General features: G+C 44.1%; 2 protein-coding genes across 5 annotated transcripts; both read left to right on the forward strand.

Moving 5' to 3' along the window:
* Window positions 1–102: 102 nt before the first annotated feature.
* On the forward strand, window positions 103–4,429 carry LOC106604227 (glucosamine-6-phosphate isomerase 1). Of its 2 annotated transcripts, none has more exons than XM_014198682.2 (7): window positions 103–270; window positions 624–751; window positions 894–995; window positions 1,119–1,301; window positions 3,033–3,217; window positions 3,512–3,686; window positions 4,079–4,429. In XM_014198682.2, the coding sequence occupies exons 2-7, from the start codon at window positions 628–630 to the stop codon at window positions 4,126–4,128; spliced, it is 819 nt and encodes a 272-aa protein (XP_014054157.1). In that variant the 5' UTR covers window positions 103–270; window positions 624–627; the 3' UTR covers window positions 4,129–4,429. The 2 variants fall into 2 exon arrangements, with proteins under 2 accessions (XP_014054157.1, XP_014054158.1); XM_014198683.2 differs by having other exon boundaries at window positions 263–468.
* A 5-nt stretch (window positions 4,430–4,434) lies between these two features.
* On the forward strand, window positions 4,435–24,798 carry LOC106604226 (NEDD4 family-interacting protein 1-like). Of its 3 annotated transcripts, XM_045717881.1 has the most exons (9): window positions 4,435–4,681; window positions 11,620–11,725; window positions 11,950–12,089; window positions 12,256–12,325; window positions 14,053–14,177; window positions 14,340–14,406; window positions 22,437–22,545; window positions 22,808–22,832; window positions 23,360–24,798. In XM_045717881.1, exons 1-7 carry the CDS (start codon window positions 4,646–4,648, stop codon window positions 22,541–22,543), a joined length of 651 nt encoding a protein of 216 aa, XP_045573837.1. In that variant the 5' UTR covers window positions 4,435–4,645; the 3' UTR covers window positions 22,544–22,545; window positions 22,808–22,832; window positions 23,360–24,798. The 3 variants fall into 3 exon arrangements, with proteins under 3 accessions (XP_045573837.1, XP_014054155.1, XP_014054156.1); XM_014198680.2 differs by having other exon boundaries at window positions 22,808–24,798; XM_014198681.2 differs by lacking the exons at window positions 22,808–22,832; window positions 23,360–24,798 and having other exon boundaries at window positions 22,437–22,549.
* Window position 24,799: the final 1 nt, after the last annotated feature.

The raw sequence follows: 24,799 nt of genomic DNA on the forward strand, positions 1-24,799 counted from the left end.
CCATCATTTAACTGTTTGATGTGTGTATTGTTGGAGCTAGGAACGCAAGCGTTTCCCTACACCCGAAATAGGATCTGCTAAATATGTGTGCGACCAATAGAATTGAATTTGAAAGGAAGGTTTGCCTCTTCATCCCGCTCGACATTCAGCGTTCCTCAATCTGTTATCAAGGCGTTCAGCAAGACCTCCTCCCGCAGCTGCGTCAGTCATATGACACAGGTTCCTGCTTTCTCAACAAAAAAAGTATTTTAAAGGGGAAAGGCGGATTCGGTAAGTTGATCAATGCGGTTGTTTTTCATTTACTTAATGCACAAAGTAAGACGCTAGTACAACCGTCATCAGCGGGCGGTTTTGGATATGCATGATACCGTTTTCAAGTACAGTGGATTCAACATTTGCAGTTAATTCAAAGAGCCGTCAATGCATTTTAGTATAGTTTGATTTGGTCTACTTCCCCCGTCAATTCGGGTAGGGATACTTTAGTACGTCTTCCGGCTGCAAGTCCTCATTTTATGGGTCTAAAGTCTGCTTGTTTTGGAGGAGAACAAATATTGCTTCAAGATCTGTTCCTTCTGATACAATAACATCTGTATTCACCATCCAAGTTTGGCTTTGTAATTTAGGACCATGAAGCTGATCATCCTGAATGATTATGACCAAGTTGGTGAGTGGGCTGCCAAGTACATCAGGAATAAAATCCTTCGCTTCAACCCTGGACCAGACAGATTCTTCATTCTAGGACTCCCCACAGGTAAGCAATCAGTTGTTTCTACAGGGCACGCCTTCCTTTCCATTGTACAAGCAATGGTGCAATCATAATAATCATTCGTCAAATGTCTATATAAAGACATTAACATTGATTTATCAATATTTCTCCCCGATGTACACCCCAGGAGGTACCCCTCTGGGATGCTATAAGAAGCTGATTGAGTTTTATAAGAAAGGAGAGATCTCTTTCAAGTATGTCAAAACGTTCAACATGGACGAGTATGTGGGTACGCTTCACCTTTACAATACTTCTCTATTTCACCTTCTATTTCTACACCATACAGTATCAACATTCTTCACAGCATGAGAAGCCGTACAAAACTGTGATTACTGCTTTTAAAATCATGCAGGTATTGCTCGGAATCACCCAGAGAGCTACCATTCCTTCATGTGGAATAATCTCTTCAAGCACATTGACATCAAATCGGAGAACACCCATATTCTGGATGGTAACGCTGCCAACCTTGTGGAGGAGTGTGATTCCTTTGAGGAGAAGATCAAAGCAGCTGGAGGAATTGACCTCTTTGTTGGAGGTAGGTAGGTAGGTAGGGAGGATATTGATACGATGGTATTAAGTATAATGATTATATTTACTCTGTTATACAGTGCATTCGGAAAGTATTCAGGCCCCTTGACTTTTTCCAAATGTTGTTACTTTACAGCCTTCTAAAATTGATTAAATAATTTTTTCCCCTCGTCAATCTACACACAATACCCCATAATGACAGCTCGAAAAACGGTTTTTAGAAATGCTTGCAAATATATATAAATAAAATATCTTATTTACATAAGTATTCAGCATCCTGTTTCCATTGATCATCTTTGAGCTATTTCTACAACTTGATTGGAGTCCACCTGTGGTAAATTCAATTGATTGGGCATGATTTGAAAAGGCACTTACCTGTCTATATAAGGTCCCACAGTTGACAGTGCAAAAACAAAGCCATGCTAAAATTGATAAGAAACGTTTTTTGCTTTGTCATTATGGGGTATTGTGTGTAGACTAATGAGGTAAATAAAACAATCTATTTTAGAATAAATCTGTAATGTAGCAAAGTGTGGAAAAGGTGAAGGGGTCTGAATACTTTCCGAATGCACTGTAAAGTCCCACAGTTGACGACGCATGTCAAAGCAAAAACCAAGCCATGAGGTCGAAGGAATTGTCTGTAGAGCTCCGAGACAGGATTGGGGAAGGGTACCAAAAAATGTCTGCAGCATTGAAGGTCCCCAAGAACAAAGTGGCCTCCATCATTCTTAAATGTAAGAGTTTGGCACCACAAAGACTCTTCCTAGAGCTGGCTGCCCGGCAAAACTGAGTAATCGGGGGAGAAGGGCCTTGGTCAGGGAGGTGACCAAGAACCCGATGGTCACTGTGACAGAGATCCAGAGTTCCTCTGTGGAGATGGGAGAACCATCTCTGCAGTACTCAGGCCTTTATAGTAGAGTGGCCAGACGGAAGCCACTCCTCAGTAAAAGGCACATGACAGCCCGCTTGGAGTTTGCCAAAAGGCACTTAAAGACTCTCAGACCATGAGAAACAAGATTCTCTGGTCTGATGAAAACAAGATTGACATTTTTGGCCTGAATGCCAAGCGTCATGTCTGGAGGAAACCTGGCACCATCCTTACGGTGAAGCACGGTGGTGGCAACATAATACTCTGGGGATGTTTTTCAGCGGTGGGGACTGGGAGACTAGTCAGGATCGAGGGAAAGATGAACGGAGCAAAGTACAGAGAGATCCTTGATGAAAACCTGCTCCAGAGCACTCAGGACCTCAGACTGGGGCGAAGGTTCACCTTCCAGCAGGACAACAACCATAAGCACACAGCCAAGACAACGCAGGAGTGGCTTCGGGACAAGTCTCAATGTCCTTGAGTGGCCCAGCCAGAGGCCGGACTTGAACCCGATAAAACGTCTCTGGAGAGACCTGAAAATAGGTGTGCAGCGACGCTCCCCATCCAACCTGACAGAGCTTGAGAGGATCTGCAGAGAGGAATGGCAGAAACTCCCCAAATACAGGTGTGCCAAGCTTGTAGCGTCGTACCCAAGAAGACTCGAGGCTGTAATCACTGCCAAAGGTGCTTCAACAAAGTACTGAGTAAAGGGTCTAAGTACTTATGTATTCAGACCCTTTATGACCCTTATATATTTCAATGACATAATTGAAGAAAATACACACCACAAGCACAAACCAGTTCAGAAAACAACAGACTTTGAAACGTCAATATCAAAATCCAACAAATGTAACCCACCCTGTCTGTTAGGTATTGGACCGGATGGCCACATTGCCTTCAACGAGCCAGGCTCCAGTCTATTGTCCAGGACCAGAGTGAAGACCCTGGCTCAGGACACCATCCTGGCCAACGCACGCTTCTTTGACGGAGATCTGTCTAAAGTACCCACCATGGCTCTGACGGTGGGAGTGGCCACTGTCATGGACGCCAGAGAGGTTAGAGCTGAATTCAAGATGTCTGTCTCTGCATTATGTTTCTGGTCTGTCTTCTCTTGTAACTTATTTTTCATGGACAACTGGTCCCTTTACAGCTCCTATACTTATTAAATGATTATATAATGAGGCTGTTACACATTGCCTTATGTCATTTTACTGCTGCTTTGTTGTAACAATGTAATACTAGTGTATAACAATCTATAACCATGAAATAACAGTTTATAGGATGATGATGATGATGATGATGATAATGTGTTATTATCATCATCATCATCATCTCCTTAATGTCTCCAGGTCATGATTCTCATCACGGGAGCACACAAAGCGTTTGCCCTGTACAAGGCCATAGAGGAAGGGGTTAACCACATGTGGACAGTGTCAGCCTTTCAGCAGCACCCTCAGACTGTGTTTGTGTGTGATGAGGATGCTACCCTGGAACTGAGGGTTAAAACTGTCAAGTACTTCCAAGGTGAGGGTCTACTTACTCACTAAAGGACTTAGCCTTCCCTGTAGCTCAGTTGGTAGAGCATGGTGTGTGCAACGCCAGGGTTGTGGGTTCGATTCCCACGGGGGGCCAGCACAAAAAAAAAAAAAAGAAATGTATGCATTCACTACTGTAAGTCGCTCTGGATAAGAGCGTCTGCTAAATGACTAAAATGTAAATGTAAAATGTCCTCACAGTTCATTCCATGATTGTGCTGCTTGCATAGCTTATGAACAAGTGCTTCCATCAGTTTTCAAATTCAGTGTGTTTTGTTTTATTATTGGCCCGGGAGGAATACATTATTTTCTTCAATAAAAACAGAATTGTGAATGAAGTGGACATCTAACTCACTTGACCTATTGTTATTTATCCTACAGGGATGATGCATGTACACAACAAGTTGGTGGATCCACTGCCTTCCAAGTAAGACGAGGGCGTTGCAAAAACATCAGGAAACCTGCAATAACCAGGATAACTGATGCCAGACCCTCCAAGATATGACAGTGGCCAAGGGTGGAGGATCAATTGTGTGTGTTGTACTGTGTTTTACTTAAAGTTACATTTTATGTAACATAATAGTATGCCTACTTGTAGTAGGCTACATGGATTATGTAATACATGCATCTTCGATAAAACAGGTTTCTTAGCTACATTGTTAAATTTGATACAAACTTGACTTTGAATGTGTTTGAATATGTTATGGTAATAAAAGTAACTTTGGAGATGAATCGGTATTTGTTATATATTCGTAACGTTATAGCTAGGTACGTCGTGTTGAGTTCCACTGGATCACATGACACCAGAGGAGGAACGACACCAGACCTGGAAGGAAGGGAGGGAGATGGCGGACCTGTGCTAGTTTCAATCTTAGCGTATCAATATTATATTCAGCGCACAGTTTGCCAAACAAGTGATCATTTTCAAACACTCAACGTCCATCCAGGATGGCCGAGCAAATCAGCAACGTTAGATATCAGGAGGTAAGTTTATTTTTTTTTTATAACCAATAAAATTCGCATTGGAAAACGAAACGTCGTTTTGACTTTGGGCCCAGTTTTGCTAACGTTGTAGCTCATTGTTTCTTCAACATTTAACTTGACAGTTACGGTTAACACGTTCGCTTGCTAACTCGTTTTATGGTGGTTAAGTGTAGTTAGCTAGTTAGTATAACTCATTTAGCTAACTAACTACAGGCCCATTTGTTATGACGACCTAACTGTTGACATGTCCCACCCTATTAGGCCGTTGAAAGGCTAATCCGCTAACGTTAACTAGATACCTAGCTAGTTACCAACCATAATCATAGTAGTGATATTCAAATCTATCAAGATTGCACAAGAACACACTACCAGCAGGCCTACATTCATTGATAGGTGTCGACAACCAATCTGAGACTAATGCCACAGAGGTATACCACAAATCAGGATCAATTAGTTAGCCAGCTAACTCGCCTAAATATTCGGGAATAAGATTGTTCCCGAGACAAGCTTGAAATGGGCATGGTCTAATTGATTCAACAACCAAAAACGTATCCAGTGCCTTCACACCCCTTAATTTTTTCCACATTTTGTCAATGATCTACACAAACTACTCAAACATTTTGTAAAAAATAATTCGATTATTATTCAACCCCCTGAGTCGATATGTGTTATATTCACCTTTGGCAGCGAGTACAGCTGTAAGTATTTCTAGGTAAGTCTCTTAAGACCATTCCACATCTGGATTGTACAATATTTGGCCATTATTCTTTTTTAAATTCTTCAAGCTCAAATTGGTTCTTGATCATTGCTAGACAGCCATTTTCAAGTCTTGCCATAGATTTACTAGCAGATTCAAAACTGTAAATAGGCCACTTGGTAACATTCAATGTTGTCATGTTAAGCAACTCCAGTGTATATTTGGCCTTGTGCTTTAGGTTATTGTCCTACTGAAAAGTGAATTTGTCTCGCAGGGTTTGTTGGAAAGCAGACAGAACCAGGTTTTCCTCTAGGATTTTGCTTAGCTCTATTCTGTTTCTTTTTATCATAAAAAAAACCTCCCTAGTCCTTGCTGATGACAAGCATACCCATAACATGATGCAGCCACCACCATACTTGAAAATATGAAGAGTGGTACTCAGTGATGTGTTGTTGGATTTGCCCCAAACATAACACTTTGTTTTCAGGACATAAAATTAATTTATTTGCAATTTTTTTTCTTCTCCAGTTTTAGCCTATTTTAGTGCCTTATTGCAAACAGGAGACATGTTTTGGGATATTGTTTATGTACAGGCTTTCTTTTCACTCTGTCAATTAGGTAAGTATTGTAGAGTAACTACAATGTTGATCCATCCTGAGTTTTCTCCTATCACAGCCATTAACTTCTCTAGGGCCGGCGGGACGAAATCGTCCCACCTACGTAACAGCCAGTGGAATCTGTGGCGCGTTATTCAAATACCTTAGAAATGCTATTACTTCAATTTCTCAAACATATGACTATTTTACACCATTTTAAAGACAAGACTCTCGTTAATCTAACCACACTGTCCGATTTCAAAAAGGCTTTACAACGAAAGCAAAACATTAGATTATGTCAGCAGAGTACCCAGCCAGAAATAATCAGACACCCATTTTTCAAGCTAGCATATAATGTCACAAAAACCCAGAAGACAGCTAAATGCAGCACTAACCTTTGATGATCTTCATCAGATGACACACCTAGGACATTATGTTATACAATACATGCATGTTTTGTTCAATCAAGTTCATATTTATATCAAAAACCAGCTTTTTACATTAGCATGTGACGTTCAGAACTAGCATACCCCCCCGCAAACTTCCGGGGAATTTACTAAATTACTCACGATAAACGTTCACAAAAAGCATAACAATTATTTTAAGAATTATAGATACAGAACTCCTCTATGCACTCGATATGTCCGATTTTAAAATAGCTTTTCGGTGAAAGCACATTTTGCAATATTCTAAGTAGATAGCCCGGCATCACAGGGCTAGCTATTTAGACACCCAGCAAGTTTAGCACTCACCAAAGTCAGATTTACTTTTAGAAAAATGTTATTACCTTTGGTGTTCTTCGTCAGAATGCACTCCCAGGACTTCTACTTCGATAACAAATGTTGGTTTGGTCCCAAATAATCCATTGTTATATCCAAATAGCGGCGTTTTGTTCGTGCGTTCAAGACACTATCCGAAAGGGTAAAGAAGGGTGACGATAATGGCGCATTTCGTGACAAAAAAATTCTAAATATTCCATTACCGTACTTCGAAGCATGTCAACCGCTGTTTAAAATCCATTTTTATGCCATTTTTCTCGTAAAAAAGCGATAATATTCCGACCGGGAATCTGCATTTAGGTAAACAGACAAAAGAAAATAAAGCATGGGGTCGACTCGGGCACGCGCCTAAGCCCATTGTCCTCTGATCGGCCACTTGCCAAAAGCGATAATGTGTTTCAGCCAGAGGCTGCCTCGATATCATTCAGCTTTTTCCCGGGCTCTGAGAGCCTATGGGAGCCGTAGGAAGTGTCACGTTACAGCAAAGATCCTCAGTCTTCAATAAAAAGAGCCAAGATGAACAACAACTTGTCAGACAGGCCACTTCCTGTTCAGAATCCTCTCAGGTTTTTGCCTGCCATATGAGTTCTGTTATACTCACAGACACCATTCAAACAGTTTTAGAAACTTTAGGGTGTTTTCTATCCAAAGCCAATAATTATATGCATATTCTAGTTACTGGGCAGGAGTAGTAACCAGATTAAATCGGGTACGTTTTTTATCCGGCCGTGTCAATACTGCCCCCTACCCCCAACAGGTTAAACTCTGTAACTGTTTTAAGGTCACCATTGGCCTCAAGGTGAAATTCCTGAGCAGTTTCCTTCCTGTCCGGCAACTGAGTTAGGAAAGACGCCTGTACCTTTAATGACTGGGTGTATTGATACACCATCCAAAGTGTAATTAATAACTTCACCATGCTCATAGGGATATTCAATGCCTGTTATTTTAATGTTTTTGTTTTTAACAATTTATCAATAGGTACCCTTCTTTGTGAGGCATTGGAAAACCTCCCAGGTCTTTGTGGTTGAATCTGTGTTTGAAATTCACAGCTCGAATGAGGGACCTTAAAGATAATTGTATGTGTGGGGCACAGAGATGAGGTAGTCCTTCAAATAGGGTTGCACATTTTGGGGAATATTTAGAAGTGGAAAATTTCTGTGTGAATGAATGGAAATATATGTAATATTTATACCACTTAAATGTAGATGTTTTTTTGCATTGGATATATTTTCCATATCATATGGAGACAGAAACATAAACCTTTTACCTTATCATAAGTAGATATGATTAAATTCTTGATTAAATAAAAACAATTTAGTTACGAATTGGACTTTAATTAAATGAGTTGACTCTTCACATGGGATGATTTCACTGAACAACAAAAAAAAGGGAATATTGAATGATCCCCAATGATCCATCGCATCCCCCAAAAACGTATTCAACATACATTTAGAAACTAAAGCTTTGGTTGTCTTCCTCTCAGGCTTCCATGTCTTCTCCCTGGACCTTCTCAATGTTCACCTCATCTTCACTGTCACTTTCCAACCTTGTTGAGGATGGCTTGTTGTCAGGCTCAAAAAGCCTCAAATTTGCCCAGATGGGCCCTTGTATTGGTCAGCCTGTTGCGTGCTTTTGTGTGTCTTTTCCCAAACAAGGACCAGTTGCACTCTGAGGCGGCTGATGTTGGTGGGATTTGGAGGATGATGGAGGCAACAGGGGAAAGAGCCTCAGATCCACAAAGTTCCTTCCACCAGGTGGCTGATGAAATATGTTGGCATGACTGCCATATTGCATCTCCATCCCAAAGCCCTTGCTTGAAGTGTACATCGCCAGACTGAACCTTGCCCTCATCCAGGCCAAGGTGTCGAGACACTGTAGTGATGACACCATAGGCCTTGTTGATCTCTGCACCAGACAGGGTGCTCTTGCCAGCATACATGAGGTCCAACATGTACGCTGTGGCGTGAAGGGCTTCAGGCATAAGTCTTCACACTTTTTGATGTATTTCAGAACTGCAGTTTCCTCTGCTTGGAGCAACAGTGAAGTGGGCAGGGCAGTACGGATTTCTTCTCTTACATCTGCAAGCAGAGTCTGAACATCAAACAGGATGGCATTGTCTCCCTCAATCCGTGCAATGACTACTGCTATAGGTTTCAGGAGTTTCAGGCTGCTTAACACTCTCTCCCAAAATACAACATCCAGGAGGATCCTCTCACTCGTCCATATATTTTTATGTACATATTCTTATTCATTCCTTTACACTTGTGTGTATAAGGTAGTTGTTGTGAAATTGTTAGATTACTTGTTAGATATTACTGCACGGGCGGAACTAGAAGCACAAGCATTTCACTACACTCACATTAACATCTGCTAACCACGTGAATGTGACAAATAAAATTTGATTTGATGGGGCTGTCCATATCGGCAGACTGTGATATGGCCATTTCTTGGAGAGACTCCTTCCCCTCCAGGAGACTGTCAAACATGATGACAACACCACCCCAACGGGTGTTGCTGGGCAGCTTCAATGTGGTGCTCTTATTCTTCTCACTTTGCTTGGTGAGGTAGATTGCTGCTATAACTTGAGGACCCTTCACATATCTAACCATTTCCTTGGCTCTCTTGTAGAGTGTATCCATTGTTTTCAGTGCCATGATGTCCTTGAGGAGCACATTCAATGCATGAGCAGCACAGCCAATGGGTGTGATGTGAGGATAGGATTCCTCCACTTTAGACCAAGCAGCCTTCATGTTCGCAGCATTGTCTGTCACCAGTGCAAATACCTTCTGTGGTCCAAGGTCATTGATGACTGCCTTCAGCTCATCTGCAATGTAGAGACCGGTGTGTCTGTTGTCCCTTGTGTCTGTGCTCTTTTAGAATACTGGTTGAGGGGGGAGATGATGTAGTTAATTATTCCTTGCCCACAAACATTCAACCACCCATCAGAGATGATTGCAATACAGTCTGCTTTCGCTATGATTTGCTTGACCTTCACTTGAACTCTGCTGAACTCTGCATCCAGCAAACAGCAAATGAGTAGATAAAGCATGTCTGGTTGGAGGGGTGTATGCTGGGCGAAGAACATTCAGAAATCTCTTCCAATATACATTGCCTGTGAGCATCAGAGGTGAACCAGTTGCATACACAGCTCGAGCAAGACATTCATCAGCATTTCTCTGACTACATTCCTCCATTGAGTCCAAAAAACTTCTGATTCCAGAGGACCATGGACTGTTGCTATCGATAAGGTGTCTGATTCATCATTTTCACCTCGAATAGAAGTAGAGGGACTTTTGTCAGAGGTTGCTTGCTGTGAGCGCTGAGGGAACTTTATGCACTTGGCCAGATGATTCTGCATCTTTGTTGCATTCTTCACATATGATTTGGCACAGTATTTGCAAATGTACACAGCTTTTCCTTCTATATTAGCTGCAGTGAAATGTTTCCATGTATCAGCTAGTGCCCGTGGCATTTTCCTGTAAGATTAGAAAAAAGTAAAAATGAAATTTAAAAAAACCCAAGTACAGATAAATGGTGAAAGAGTTAGAATAAACAACTCCTTTGTAAGATACTTTTTTTTTTTTTTTTTAAACGAAACATGTATGGAAACAGGTGAATTAACACTCCTCAGTTAGCAGGCTCAAGCCAGGTAAAACCCACATGGTAGCAAAAACTAGCTAGCAGAAATTGTTGTTAGAAATTATTTAAACACACTTTGCTGTAAGCTACTATTTACTAGTTAACAAAAATATCACATGTCGTATAAAATATATTCAGCCCACACAGTATTGTAATCAAAGCATTTAGTCTTTGGCTCAGACAGTGTAGTAGTGTGGGCTCAATAGCATCTCATTAGTGTGCAAGATCTTGAGAATCAGCTGTACATGTGATGGAAGAATTCACTGTACATGTGATGGAAGAATGCACTGTACATGTGATGGAAGAATGCACTGTACATGTGATGGAAGAATGCACTGTGCATGTGATGGAAGAATGCACTGTACATGTGATGGAAGAATGCACTGTGCATGTGATGGAAGAATTCACTGTACATGTGATGGAAGAATGCACTGTGCATGTGATGGAAGAATGCACTGTACATGTGATGGAAGAATGCACTGTACATGTGATGGAAGAATGCACTGTGCATGCAGAGGGTTGCAATTCCATTAAATTCGGGATAGTTTAACCAAAATATGCCACAAGACCTAGAATTGCCTTATGTGTATCCCACAAAAAACGTTCACTGTTATCAGCTAACTTTTTTTTAATGAATTTCAGCAAAATTCCCCAAAATTCCAGGGCTTAACTTCACATGAAAAGTTCTGGGGAAATTCCGGAAATTTACCGGAAGTTTCCGACCCTTTGCAACCCTAATCATGTTAAACACTTACTGCACACAGTGAGACCATGCTACTCATTATGTTTACTAATGAATTTATTTAGGCTTGCCATAACACGGGGTTGAATATCTATTGACTGAAGACATTTCAGATTTTCATTTTTTATTAATTTGGAAAAATATCATTCCACTTTAACATTATGGGGTATTGTGTGTAGGCTAGTGACACAACATCTACATTTAATCAATTGTAAATTCAGGCTGTAACACAACAAAGTGTGTAAAAAGTCAAGGGGTTTGAATACTTTCTGAAGGCTCTGTATGTAGGCACCTGTAGTTATTTCTTGTTAATTATCAAAGTTAGCTGGCTAACTCATTGATCCTGCATTGTAGTATACCCCTCAGGTATCAAAGGTTCCTGTCATGTCACTGATGGGGTGTTGCCAGTCAATTTGTCTGACGGCCAGAATAGTGCAACATCAGCATCATCCCACTGTGTGTGTGTGTGTGTGTGTTGCATCCAGCTGGTGAATGAGGAGGAGCCAGCAGCAGCCCAACCCCCTCAGGAGGAGCCAGCAGCTGTCCTGGATGCCCCTCCCCCCTACAGCAGCATCTCAGCTGCCAATGCAGGTAATTGGCCTCTGTCCATCCATAGCACTACACACAGTAACTGGCAATATATTGACTCATCTCATATGGGGTTGAGGACGGTTTCATACGCAAGTCAGGAATTGAATATTGTAATATACAGTATAAAGCTGTGGTGTTTTAGTGAGCTCCCAACATTCACCTTGCTACTAGCCAACAGTGATGTGCTGCGTCACGTTTTCTGCACCTTTCCGTTTCCCCTGCAGCGTTCTTTGACTACAAGGAGGATGCAGGCAGGTTCCCCAACCCCCCGTCCTACAACGTGGCTACCACACTGCCCTCCTATGATGAAGCAGAGAGGACCAAAGCTGAGACCGGCATCCCTCTGGTCCCTGGCAGGGTCGTGGTATGTCTGTCCTTTCACAGCGGTATTCATTGTTCAGGCATTGATAACTCCAGATTCACTAGTATTTATTATTGTGAGAGCCTGCATCCTAAATAAACACATTTTGACCATCATCATTGGAAGTTGTCTGACAACCAAAATGTACATTTCCTTTTTCTCCCTTCAGGAGGATGACTTTGACGATGCTGACCAGCTGCGCATAGGGAATGATGGCATCTTTATGCTCACCTTCTTCAGTAAGTCTTCTCTCTGTTTCCTGTACTGTGTAGTTGTTGTTATGGACAGACAATATCTGTCTGCATCTCGTGGGTTCATGGGTACACTAAACAAAGCAACGACATTAAGCCATGCCAGGGACTTGTCATGAGGTGGAATTCTGTGCAATTAGAAAAGCTGTTGTGTAATCTTTCACAAAGCATCATGGTCTATGTGTGGTGAACGACAAGCATGTTAACCTCTATGGGCTAGGTGGGACGCTACTCAACAGCCAGTTGAATCCTGTGGCGCGTTATTCAAATACCTTAGATATGATATTACTTCAATTTTTCAAAAATATGACTATTTTACACCATTTTAAAGATAAGACTCTCGTTAATCTAACCACACTGTCCGATTTCAAAAAGGCTTTACAACGAAAGCAAAACATTAGATTATGTCAGCAGAGTACCGAGCCAGAAATAATCAGACACCCATTTTTCAAGCTAGCATATGTCACATAAACCCAAACCACAGCTAAATGCAGCACTAACCTTTGATGATCTTCATCAGATGACAACCCTAGGACATTATGTTATACAATACATGCATGTTTTGTTCAATCAAGTTCATATTTATATCAAAAACCAGCTTTTTACATTAGCATGTGACTAGCATGTGACTAGCATTCCCACCGAACACTGCCGGTGAATTTACTAAATTACTCACGATAAACGTTCACAAAAAGCATAACAATTATTTTAAGAATTATAGATACAGAACTCCTCTATGCACTCGATATGTCCGATTTTAAAATAGCTTTTCGGTGAAAGCACATTTTGCAAGATTCTCAGTAGATAGCCCGGCATCACAGGGCTAGCTATTTAGACACCCAGCAGGTTTAGCACTCATCAAAGTCAGATTTACTATAAGAAAAATGTTATTACCTTTGTTGTCTTCGTCAGAATGCACTCCCAGGACTTCTACTTCAATAACAAATGTTGGTTTGGTCCAAAATAATCCATAGTTATATCCAAACAGCGGCGTTTTGTTTGTGCGTTCTAGACACTATCCTAAAGGGTAAATAAGGGTGACGAGCATGGCGCAATTCGTGACAAAAGAATTCTAAATATTCCATTACCGTACTTCGAAGCATGTCAACCGCTGTTTAAAATCAATTTTTATGCCATTTTTCTCATAAAAAAGCGATAATATTCCGACCGGGAATCTGCGTTTAGATAAACAGACAAAGGAAAATAAAGCATTCGGTCGAAGCGGGCACGCGCCTAAGCCCATTGTCCTCTGAGTGGCCACTTGCCAAAAGCGATAAAGTGTTTCAGCCAGAGCCTGCCTCGATATCGTTCAACTTTTTCCCGGGCTCTGAGACCCTATGGAAGACGTAGGAAGTGTCACGTTATTGCACAGATCCTGAGTCTTCAATAAAAAGAGCCAAGATGAAACACTACTTCTCAGACAGGCCACTTCCTGCTTGAAATCTTCTCAGGTTTTGGCCTGCCATATGAGTTCTGTTATACTCACAGACACCATTCAAACAGTTTTAGAAACTTTAGGGTGTTTTCTATCCAAAGCCAATAATTATATGCATATTCTAGTTACTGGGCAGGAGTAGTAACCAGATTAAATCGGGTACGTTTTTTATCCAGCCGTGTCAATACTGCCCCCTAGCCCTAACAGGTTAACTGATGAGCCTCTTCTTATTGGTGATCTATGATTGATTGATTGATTGATTGTCCTCTCTTGTCTCCAGTGGCATTCCTGTTCAACTGGATTGGTTTCTTCCTGTCCTTCTGTCTGACCACTTCTGCAGCCGGTCGCTACGGCGCCATCTCTGGGTTCGGCCTGTCTCTCATCAAATGGGTTCTCATAGTCCGGGTAAGATCAACACACATCACCTCTTTGTTCTTTACAACACTGGTCCTGGAGTACTACGGGGAGTTCAGGCTTTTGTTCCAGCCCAGCCCTAAATGCTTTGGGATGCTATTGTGTGTACGACTGGTCCCCTAATGTTATTTTACTGTCTGTTGAACGTTCCAGTTTTCCACCTACTTCCCTGGCTACTTTGATGGGCAGTACTGGTTGTGGTGGGTCTTCCTGGCTTTGGGTAAGTGGAGCTTAAGTCTGAGCTCAATTTGAATGAATGATTTAATGTCTGTCTGTGACTCTCCAGGCTTCATGCTGTTGTCTGTCTGTCTGTCTGTGACTCTCCAGGCTTCATGCTGTTGTCTGTCTGTCTGTCTGTGACTCTCCAGGCTTCATGCTGTTGTCTGTCTGTCTGTGACTCTCCAGGCTTCATGCTGTTGTTTGTCTGTGACTCTCCAGGCTTCATGCTGTTGTCTGTCTGTGACTCTCCAGGCTTCATGCTGTTGTTTGTCTGTCTGTGACTCTCCAGGCTTCATGCTGTTTGTTATCTGTCTGTGACTCTCCAGGCTTCATGCTGTTTGTCTATCTGTCTGTGACTCTCCAGGCTTCATGCTGTTGTCTGTCTGTGACTCTCCAGGCTTCATGCTGTTGTCTGTCTGTCTGTGACTCTCCAGGCTTCATGCTGTTGTCTGTCTGTCTGTGACTCTCCAGGCTTCATGCTGTTGTCTGTCTGTCTGTGACTCTCCAGGCTTCATGCTGTTGTCTGTCTGTCTGTGACTCTCCAGGCTTCATGCTGTTGTCTGTCTGTCTGTGACTCTCCAGGCTTCATGCTGTTGTCTGTCTGTCTGTGACTCTCCAGGCTTCATGCTGTTGTCTGTCTGTCTGTGACTCTCCAGGCTTCATGCTGTTGTCTGTCTGTCTGTGACTCTCCAGGCTTCATGCTGTTGTCTGTCTGTCTGTGACTCTCCAGGCTTCATGCTGTTGTCTGTCTGTCTGTGACTCTCCAGGCTTCATGCTGTTGTCTGTCTGTGACTCTCCAGGCTTCATGCTGTTGTTTGTCTGTGACTCTCCAGGCTTCATGCTGTTGTCTGTCTGTCTGTCTGTGACTCTCCAGGCTTCATGCTGTTGTCTGTCTGTGACTCTCCAGGCTTCATGCTGTTGTTTGTCTGTGACTCTCCAGGCTTCATGCTGTTGTCTGTCTGTGACTCTCCAGGCTTCATGCTGTTGTTTGTCTGTGACTCTCCAGGCTTCATGCTGTTGTTTGTCTGTCTGTCTATGACTCTCCAGGCTTCATGCTGTTGTCTGTCTATCTGTCTGTGACTCTCCAGGCTTCATGCTGTTGTCTGTCTGTGACTCTCCAGGCTTCATGCTGTTGTTTGTCTGTGACTCTCCAGGCTTCATGCTGTTGTCTGTCTGTGACTCTCCAGGCTTCATGTTGTTTGTCTGTGACTCTCCAGGCTTCATGTTGTTTGTCTGTGACTCTCCAGGCTTCATGCTGTTGTCTGTCTGTGACTCTCCAGGCTTCATGCTGTTGTCTGTCTGTGACTCTCCAGGCTTCATGCTGTTGTCTGTCTGTCTGTCTGTGACTCTCCAGGCTTCATGCTGTTGTCTGTCTGTCTGTCTGTGACTCTCCAGGCTTCATGCTGTTGTCTGTCTGTCTGTGACTCTCCAGGCTTCATGCTGTTGTCTGTCTGTCTGTCTGTCTGTCTGTGACTCTCCAGGCTTCATGCTGTTGTCTGTCTGTCTGTCTGTGACTCTCCAGGCTTCATGCTGTTGTCTGTCTGTCTGTCTATGACTCTCCAGGCTTCATGCTGTTGTCTGTCTGTCTGTCTGTCTGTGACTCTCCAGGCTTCATGCTGTTGTCTGTCTGTCTGTCTGTGACTCTCCAGGCTTCATGCTGTTGTCTGTCTGTCTGTCTATGACTCTCCAGGCTTCATGCTGTTGTCTGTCTGTCTGTGACTCTCCAGGCTTCATGCTGTTGTCTGTCTGTCTGTGACTCTCCAGGCTTCATGCTGTTGTTTGTCTGTCTGTCTGTGACTCTCCAGGCTTCATGCTGTTGTCTGTCTGTCTGTGACTCTCCAGGCTTCATGCTGTTGTTTGTCTGTGACTCTCCAGGCTTCATGCTGTTGTTTGTCTGTGACTCTCCAGGCTTCATGCTGTTGTTTGTCTGTGACTCTCCAGGCTTCATGCTGTTGTCTGTCTGTCTGTGACTCTCCAGGCTTCATGCTGTTGTCTGTCTGTCTGTGACTCTCCAGGCTTCATGCTGTTGTCTGTCTGTCTGTGACTCTCCAGGCTTCATGCTGTTGTCTGTCTGTCTGTGACTCTCCAGGCTTCATGCTGTTGTTTGTCTGTGACTCTCCAGGCTTCATGCTGTTGTTTGTCTGTGACTCTCCAGGCTTCATGCTGTTGTCTGTCTGTCTGTGACTCTCCAGGCTTCATGCTGTTGTCTGTCTGTGACTCTCCGGGCTTCATGCTGTTGTCTGTCTGTCTGTCTGTGACTCTCCAGGCTTCATGCTGTTGTCTGTCTGTTTGTCTGTGACTCTCCAGGCTTCATGCTGTTGTCTGTCTGTCTGTGACTCTCCAGGCTTCATGCTGTTGTCTGTCTGTCTGTCTATGACTCTCCAGGCTTCATGCTGTTGTCTGTCTGTCTGTCTATGACTCTCCAGGCTTCATGCTGTTGTCTGTCTGTCTGTCTGTCTGTGACTCTCCAGGCTTCATGCTGTTGTCTGTCTGTCTGTGACTCTCCAGGCTTCATGCTGTTGTTTGTCTGTCTGTCTGTGACTCTCCAGGCTTCATGCTGTTGTCTGTTTGTCTGTGACTCTCCAGGCTTCATGCTGTTGTCTGTCTGTCTGTCTGTCTGTGACTCTCCAGGCTTCATGTTGTTTGTCTGTCTGTGACTCTCCAGGCTTCATGCTGTTGTCTGTCTGTCTGTGACTCTCCAGGCTTCATGCTGTTGTCTGTCTGTGACTCTCCAGGCTTCATGCTGTTGTCTGTCTGTGACTCTCCAGGCTTCATGCTGTTGTCTGTCTGTGACTCTCCAGGCTTCATGCTGTTGTCTGTCTGTGACTCTCCAGGCTTCATGCTGTTGTCTGTCTGTCTGTCTGTGACTCTCCAGGCTTCATGCTGTTGTCTGTCTGTCTGTCTGTGACTCTCCAGGCTTCATGCTGTTGTCTGTCTGTCTGTCTGTCTGTGACTCTCCAGGCTTCATGCTGTTGTTTGTCTGTCTGTCTATGACTCTCCAGGCTTCATGCTGTTGTCTGTTTGTCTGTGACTCTCCAGGCTTCATGCTGTTGTCTGTCTGTCTGTGACTCTCCAGGCTTCATGCTGTTGTTTGTCTGTGACTCTCCAGGCTTCATGCTGTTGTTTGTCTGTGACTCTCCAGGCTTCATGCTGTTGTCTGTTTGTCTGTGACTCTCCAGGCTTCATGCTGTTGTCTGTCTGTCTGTCTGTGACTCTCCAGGCTTCATGCTGTTGTCTGTCTGTCTGTCTATGACTCTCCAGGCTTCATGCTGTTGTCTGTCTGTGACTCTCCAGGCTTCATGCTGTTGTCTGTCTGTGACTCTCCAGGCTTCATGCTGTTGTCTGTCTGTGACTCTCCAGGCTTCATGCTGTTGTCTGTCTGTGACTCTCCAGGCTTCATGCTGTTGTTTGTCTGTGACTCTCCAGGCTTCATGCTGTTTGTCTATCTGTCTGTGACTCTCCAGGCTTCATGTTGTTTGTCTGTGACTCTCCAGGCTTCATGCTGTTGTTTGTCTGTGACTCTCCAGGCTTCATGCTGTTGTTTGTCTGTGACTCTCCAGGCTTCATGCTGTTGTCTGTCTGTGACTCTCCAGGCTTCATGTTGTTGTCTGTCTGTGACTCTCCAGGCTTCATGCTGTTGTCTGTCTGTGACTCTCCAGGCTTCATGCTGTTGTCTGTCTGTCTGTGACTCTCCAGGCTTCATGCTGTTGTCTGTCTGTGACTCTCCAGGCTTCATGCTGTTGTCTGTCTGTCTGTGACTCTCCAGGCTTCATGCTGTTGTTTGTCTGTGACTCTCCAGGCTTCATGCTGTTTGTCTATCTGTCTGTCTGTCTGTGACTCTCCAGGCTTCATGCTGTTGTCTGTCTGTCTGTGACTCTCCAGGCTTCATGCTGTTGTTGTCTGTCTGTGACTCTCCAGGCTTCATGCTGTTGTCTGTCTGTCTGTGACTCTCCAGGCTTCATGCTGTTGTCTGTCTGTCTGTGACTCTCCAGGCTTCATGCTGTTGTCTGTCTGTCTGTGACTCTCCAGGCTTCATGCTGTTGTCTGTCTGTCTGTGACTCTCCAGGCTTCATGCTGTTGTCTGTCTGTGACTCTCCAGGCTTCATGCTGTTGTTTGTCTGTGACTCTCCAGGCTTCATGCTGTTGTCTGTCTGTCTGTCTGTGACTCTCCAGGCTTCATGCTGTTGTCTGTCTGTGACTCTCCAGGCTTCATGCTGTTGTTTGTCTGTGACTCTCCAGGCTTCATGCTGTTGTCTGTCTGTGACTCTCCAGGCTTCATGCTGTTGTTTGTCTGTGACTCTCCAGGCTTCATGCTGTTGTTTGTCTGTCTGTCTATGACTCTCCAGGCTTCATGCTGTTGTCTGTCTATCTGTCTGTGACTCTCCAGGCTTCATGCTGTTGTCTGTCTGTGACTCTCCAGGCTTCATGCTGTTGTTTGTCTGTGACTCTCCAGGCTTCATGCTGTTGTCTGTCTGTGACTCTCCAGGCTTCATGTTGTTTGTCTGTGACTCTCCAGGCTTCACTGTTGTTTGTCTGTGACTCTCCAGGCTTCATGCTGTTGTCTGTCTGTGACTCTCCAGGCTTCATGCTGTTGTCTGTCTGTGACTCTCCAGGCTTCATGCTGTTGTCTGTCTGTCTGTCTGTGACTCTCCAGGCTTCATGCTGTTGTCTGTCTGTCTGTCTGTGACTCTCCAGGCTTCATGCTGTTGTCTGTCTGTCTGTGACTCTCCAGGCTTCATGCTGTGTGTCTGTCTGTCTGTCTGTGACTCTCCAGGCTTCATGCTGTTGTCTGTCTGTCTGTCTATGACTCTCCAGGCTTCATGCTGTTGTCTGTCTGTCTGTCTGTCTGTGACTCTCCAGGCTTCATGCTGTTGTCTGTCTGTCTGTCTATGACTCTCCAGGCTTCATGCTGTTGTCTGTCTGTCTGTGACTCTCCAGGCTTCATGCTGTTGTCTGTCTGTCTGTGACTCTCCAGGCTTCATGCTGTTGTTTGTCTGTCTGTCTGTGACTCTCCAGGCTTCATGCTGTTGTCTGTCTGTCTGTGACTCTCCAGGCTTCATGCTGTTGTTTGTCTGTGACTCTCCAGGCTTCATGCTGTTGTTTGTCTGTGACTCTCCAGGCTTCATGCTGTTGTCTGTCTGTCTGTGACTCTCCAGGCTTCATGCTGTTGTCTGTCTGTCTGTGACTCTCCAGGCTTCATGCTGTTGTCTGTCTGTCTGTGACTCTCCAGGCTTCATGCTGTTGTCTGTCTGTCTGTGACTCTCCAGGCTTCATGCTGTTGTTTGTCTGTGACTCTCCAGGCTTCATGCTGTTGTTTGTCTGTGACTCTCCAGGCTTCATGCTGTTGTCTGTCTGTCTGTGACTCTCCAGGCTTCATGCTGTTGTCTGTCTGTGACTCTCCGGGCTTCATGCTGTTGTCTGTCTGTCTGTCTGTGACTCTCCAGGCTTCATGCTGTTGTCTGTCTGTTTGTCTGTGACTCTCCAGGCTTCATGCTGTTGTCTGTCTGTCTGTGACTCTCCAGGCTTCATGCTGTTGTCTGTCTGTCTGTCTATGACTCTCCAGGCTTCATGCTGTTGTCTGTCTGTCTGTATGACTCTCCAGGCTTCATGCTGTTGTCTGTCTGTCTGTCTGTCTGTGACTCTCCAGGCTTCATGCTGTTGTCTGTCTGTCTGTGACTCTCCAGGCTTCATGCTGTTGTTTGTCTGTCTGTCTGTGACTCTCCAGGCTTCATGCTGTTGTCTGTCTGTCTGTGACTCTCCAGGCTTCATGCTGTTGTCTGTCTGTCTGTCTGTGACTCTCCAGGCTTCATGTGTTGTTTGTCTGTCTGTGACTCTCCAGGCTTCATGCTGTTGTCTGTCTGTCTGTGACTCTCCAGGCTTCATGCTGTTCGTGTCTGTCTGTGACTCTCCAGGCTTCATGCTGTGTGTCTGTCTGTGACTCTCCAGGCTTCATGCTGTTGTCTGTCTGTGACTCTCCAGGCTTCATGCTGTTGTCTGTCTGTCTGTCTGTGACTCTCCAGGCTTCATGCTGTTGTCTGTCTGTCTGTCTGTGACTCTCCAGGCTTCATGCTGTTGTCTGTCTGTCTGTCTGTCTGTGACTCTCCAGGCTTCATGCTGTTGTCTGTCTGTCTGTCTGTGACTCTCCAGGCTTCATGCTGTTGTCTGTCTGTCTGTCTGTCTGTGACTCTCCAGGCTTCATGCTGTTGTTTGTCTGTCTGTCTATGACTCTCCAGGCTTCATGCTGTTGTCTGTTTGTCTGTGACTCTCCAGGCTTCATGCTGTTGTCTGTCTGTCTGTGACTCTCCAGGCTTCATGCTGTTGTCTGTCTGTCTGTGACTCTCCAGGCTTCATGCTGTTGTTTGTCTGTGACTCTCCAGGCTTCATGCTGTGTGTTTGTCTGTGACTCTCCAGGCTTCATGCTGTTGTCTGTCTGTCTGTCTATGACTCTCCAGGCTTCATGCTGTTGTCTGTCTGTCTATGACTCTCCAGGCTTCATGCTGTTGTCTGTCTGTCTGTGACTCTCCAGGCTTCATGCTGTTGTCTGTCTGTGACTCTCCAGGCTTCATGCTGTTGTCTGTCTGTGACTCTCCAGGCTTCATGCTGTTGTCTGTCTGTGACTCTCCAGGCTTCATGTTGTTGTCTGTCTGTGACTCTCCAGGCTTCATGCTGTTGTCTGTCTGTGACTCTCCAGGCTTCATGCTGTTGTCTGTCTGTCTGTGACTCTCCAGGCTTCATGCTGTTGTCTGTCTGTGACTCTCCAGGCTTCATGCTGTTGTCTGTCTGTGACTCTCCAGGCTTCATGCTGTTGTCTGTCTGTCTGTGACTCTCCAGGCTTCATGCTGTTGTCTGTCTGTGACTCTCCAGGCTTCATGCTGTTGTCTGTTTGTCTGTCTGTCTGTGACTCTCCAGGCTTCATGCTGTTTGTCTATCTGTCTGTCTGTCTGTGACTCTCCAGGCTTCATGCTGTTGTCTGTTTGTCTGTGACTCTCCAGGCTTCATGCTGTTGTCTGTCTGTCTGTCTGTCTGTGACTCTCCAGGCTTCATGCTGTTTGTCTATCTGTCTGTCTGTCTGTGACTCTCCAGGCTTCATGCTGTTGTCTGTCTGTGACTCTCCAGGCTTCATGCTGTTGTCTGTCTGTCTGTCTGTGACTCTCCAGGCTTCATGCTGTTGTCTGTCTGTCTGTCTGTGACTCTCCAGGCTTCATGGTCTGTGTGTCTGTCTGTGACTCTCCAGGCTTCATGCTGTTGTCTGTCTGTCTGTCTGTGACTCTCCAGGCTTCATGCTGTTGTCTGTCTGTCTGTCTGTGACTCTCCAGGCTTCATGCTGTTGTCTGTCTGTCTGTCTGTGACTCTCCAGGCTTCATGCTGTTGTCTGTCTGTGACTCTCCAGGCTTCATGCTGTTGTCTGTCTGTGACTCTCCAGGCTTCATGCTGTTGTTTGTCTGTCTGTCTATGACTCTCCAGGCTTCATGCTGTTGTCTGTCTGTGACTCTCCAGGCTTCATGCTGTTGTCTGTCTGTGACTCTCCAGGCTTCATGCTGTTGTTTGTCTGTGACTCTCCAGGCTTCATGCTGTTGTTTGTCTGTGACTCTCCAGGCTTCATGCTGTTGTTTGTCTGTGACTCTCCAGGCTTCATGCTGTTGTCTGTCTGTGACTCTCCAGGCTTCATGCTGTTGTCTGTCTGTGACTCTCCAGGCTTCATGCTGTTGTTTGTCTGTGACTCTCCAGGCTTCATGCTGTTGTTTGTCTGTGACTCTCCAGGCTTCATGCTGTTGTCTGTCTGTCTGTCTGTCTGTCTGTGACTCTCCAGGCTTCATGCTGTTGTCTGTCTGTCTGTGACTCTCCAGGCTTCATGCTGTTGTGTCTGTCTGTCTGTGACTCTCCAGGCTTCATGCTGTTGTCTGTCTGTCTGTGACTCTCCAGGCTTCATGCTGTTGTCTGTCTGTCTGTGACTCTCCAGGCTTCATGCTGTTTGTCTGTCTGTCTGTGACTCTCCAGGCTTCATGCTGTTGTTTGTCTGTGACTCTCCAGGCTTCATGCTGTTCGTCAGAGGGTTCGTCAACTACTCCCGGGTTCGCAAAATGGCCGACCCTACTTACGCCACACTTCCTCGAACGAGAGTCCTGTTCATCTACTGAAGGTGAGGCCCTAATTCACACAACATTCCTGTGTTACAGCAGAATACGACCTTATCAAATCATAAGCCTGGTCCTTTATTAAGAAATACAGGTATTACTAATCTATCAAATCATATAGATTTTCTCCACTCACTAGTTTCCTTCCAATGTAGTCTGGTTACATGTAAATATACCATAAACAAACATGGTGCATAGTAAACCACCCTTTCTCCTACAGAGATACTGATCTCCACCATTAACTTATCTCCTGTTCACTTTCCACAGCTGCTTTTTGAATAAACAAAACGCCCCTGAATCTGGATAGAGAATCCTCGATCTGACCTGAATCTGGATAGAGAATCCTCGATCTGACCTGAATCTGGATAGAGAATCCTCGATCTGACCTGAATCTGGATAGAGAATCCTCGATCTGACCTGAATCTGGATAGAGAATCCTCGATCTGACCTGAATCTGGATAGAGAATCCTCGATCTGACCTGAATCTGGATAGAGAATCCTCGATCTGACCTGAATCTGGATAGAGAATCCTCGATCTGACCTGAATCTGGATAGAGAATCCTCGATCTGACCTGAATCTGGATAGAGAATCCTGGATCTGACCTGAATCTGGATAGAGAATCCTGGATCTGACCTGAATCTGGATAGAGAATCCTCGATCTGACCTGAATCTGGATAGAGAATCCTCGATCTGACCTGAATCTGGATAGAGAATCCTCGATCTGACCTGAATCTGGATAGAGAATCCTCGATCTGACCTGAATCTGGATAGAGAATCCTCGATCTGACCTGAATCTGGATAGAGAATCCTGGATCTGACCTGAATCTGGATAGAGAATCCTGGATCTGACCTGAATCTGGATAGAGAATCCTGGATCTGACCTGAATCTGGATAGAGAATCCTGGATCTGACCTGAATCTGGATAGAGAATCCTGGATGTTTGAAAAGCGTCATACCGACAAACAGCAACAAAACTGCAGAAGTCTAAAACCAAACTCCTCAGATAACCATCACAACACAGCAGGATGGGAAAAAAACACAATCTTGATGAATACAACTCTTGTAACATTCAGGAATTAAATACATCAATTGTTTTATTTTATTTGAAAAACGTAATTAATGGATAATGATAGTATGTACTCTTTAGTGGCGAATGTTAAGTGCTATTTGACATTTTTCAGTCTGTAATGTATGTGTATTGCCTTATATCATTTGATGGTAGTGTATTAGCATGCACCTGCACCTCAAGGGATCAGTCTTATTTCACTAATACTAATACTTTATTCAAAGCCCACAAGTGGAATGCATTACGATGCAGTCGTAATGCATTATAAGACTTGTCATAAGCACTTGTAACACCTTTATGTTCATAGTAGTCACCAGCTCATAGTAATCATGAGATGGGAAAAAAATAGTCACATATGGTATTACAATTTCTGAGTTTGTAATAAAACATTGACGTTTTCTACATGCTTATAACAAGTAATAATGCGCTATACCTGTTGGCTTCATATGAAGCGTTGCCCTTATTTCTAGCCAGTAGAGGGCAGAGTTCTTTGCTAAAATTTGTCATCATGAATTATTCCTATAAGACAGAATCCTACCTTTTTATATGCGCACCTACCTCAAACGTAAGGTATCGTATGTGCACATCTTAAGGTAAAGATTTTGTCCAAAGTGTTTTTGTTGTACAAGTCATACAGTTTTGTGTAGAGAGAAAAAAACCTTACGTATGGAAAAACTATGATGCTATCAGAGAATGTAAGCAGGTGCACTTTTAGAAACTTACTAATAAAATGCCAGGGAGTTCCTCCCAATGAAATCAACAATACACGACCAAATGGTAGTACCTGTAGTCAGTGAGTATAGAGCTTTCATAAGGGTGAAATGGCAATTTATAACTGGTCTATGACCGTACTAATTGGATTTAGTAAGAAGACGAGCAATTATACTCTACTTGTCGATCTTTCTCTTTAGGCAATTGTTGGCATATTGTTAACTGTAAATGATCTCAAACATGCTGTTGGATCACCCTGTATGCCAGCCAGTCTGTTTTAAACCAGTTGTTTCGATTTCTTGCTTAGCCCTTAATGTGGAATGGTACAGCACAGCTACAATCCAAACCCAGTCCTAGACACACATTTCTCTGGTCTCTGTGTGAAATAGTACAGCTGCATCCTTGGGATTTTATTGTTATGAGATATTGTTTTAAACTGTAAAAAGCTTAATGTCTAATAAATGTCACTTTCAAAAGCGAG

This window comes from Salmo salar, chromosome ssa05, assembly GCF_905237065.1.
Source record: "Salmo salar chromosome ssa05, Ssal_v3.1, whole genome shotgun sequence".
NCBI lineage: Eukaryota > Metazoa > Chordata > Actinopteri > Salmoniformes > Salmonidae > Salmo > Salmo salar.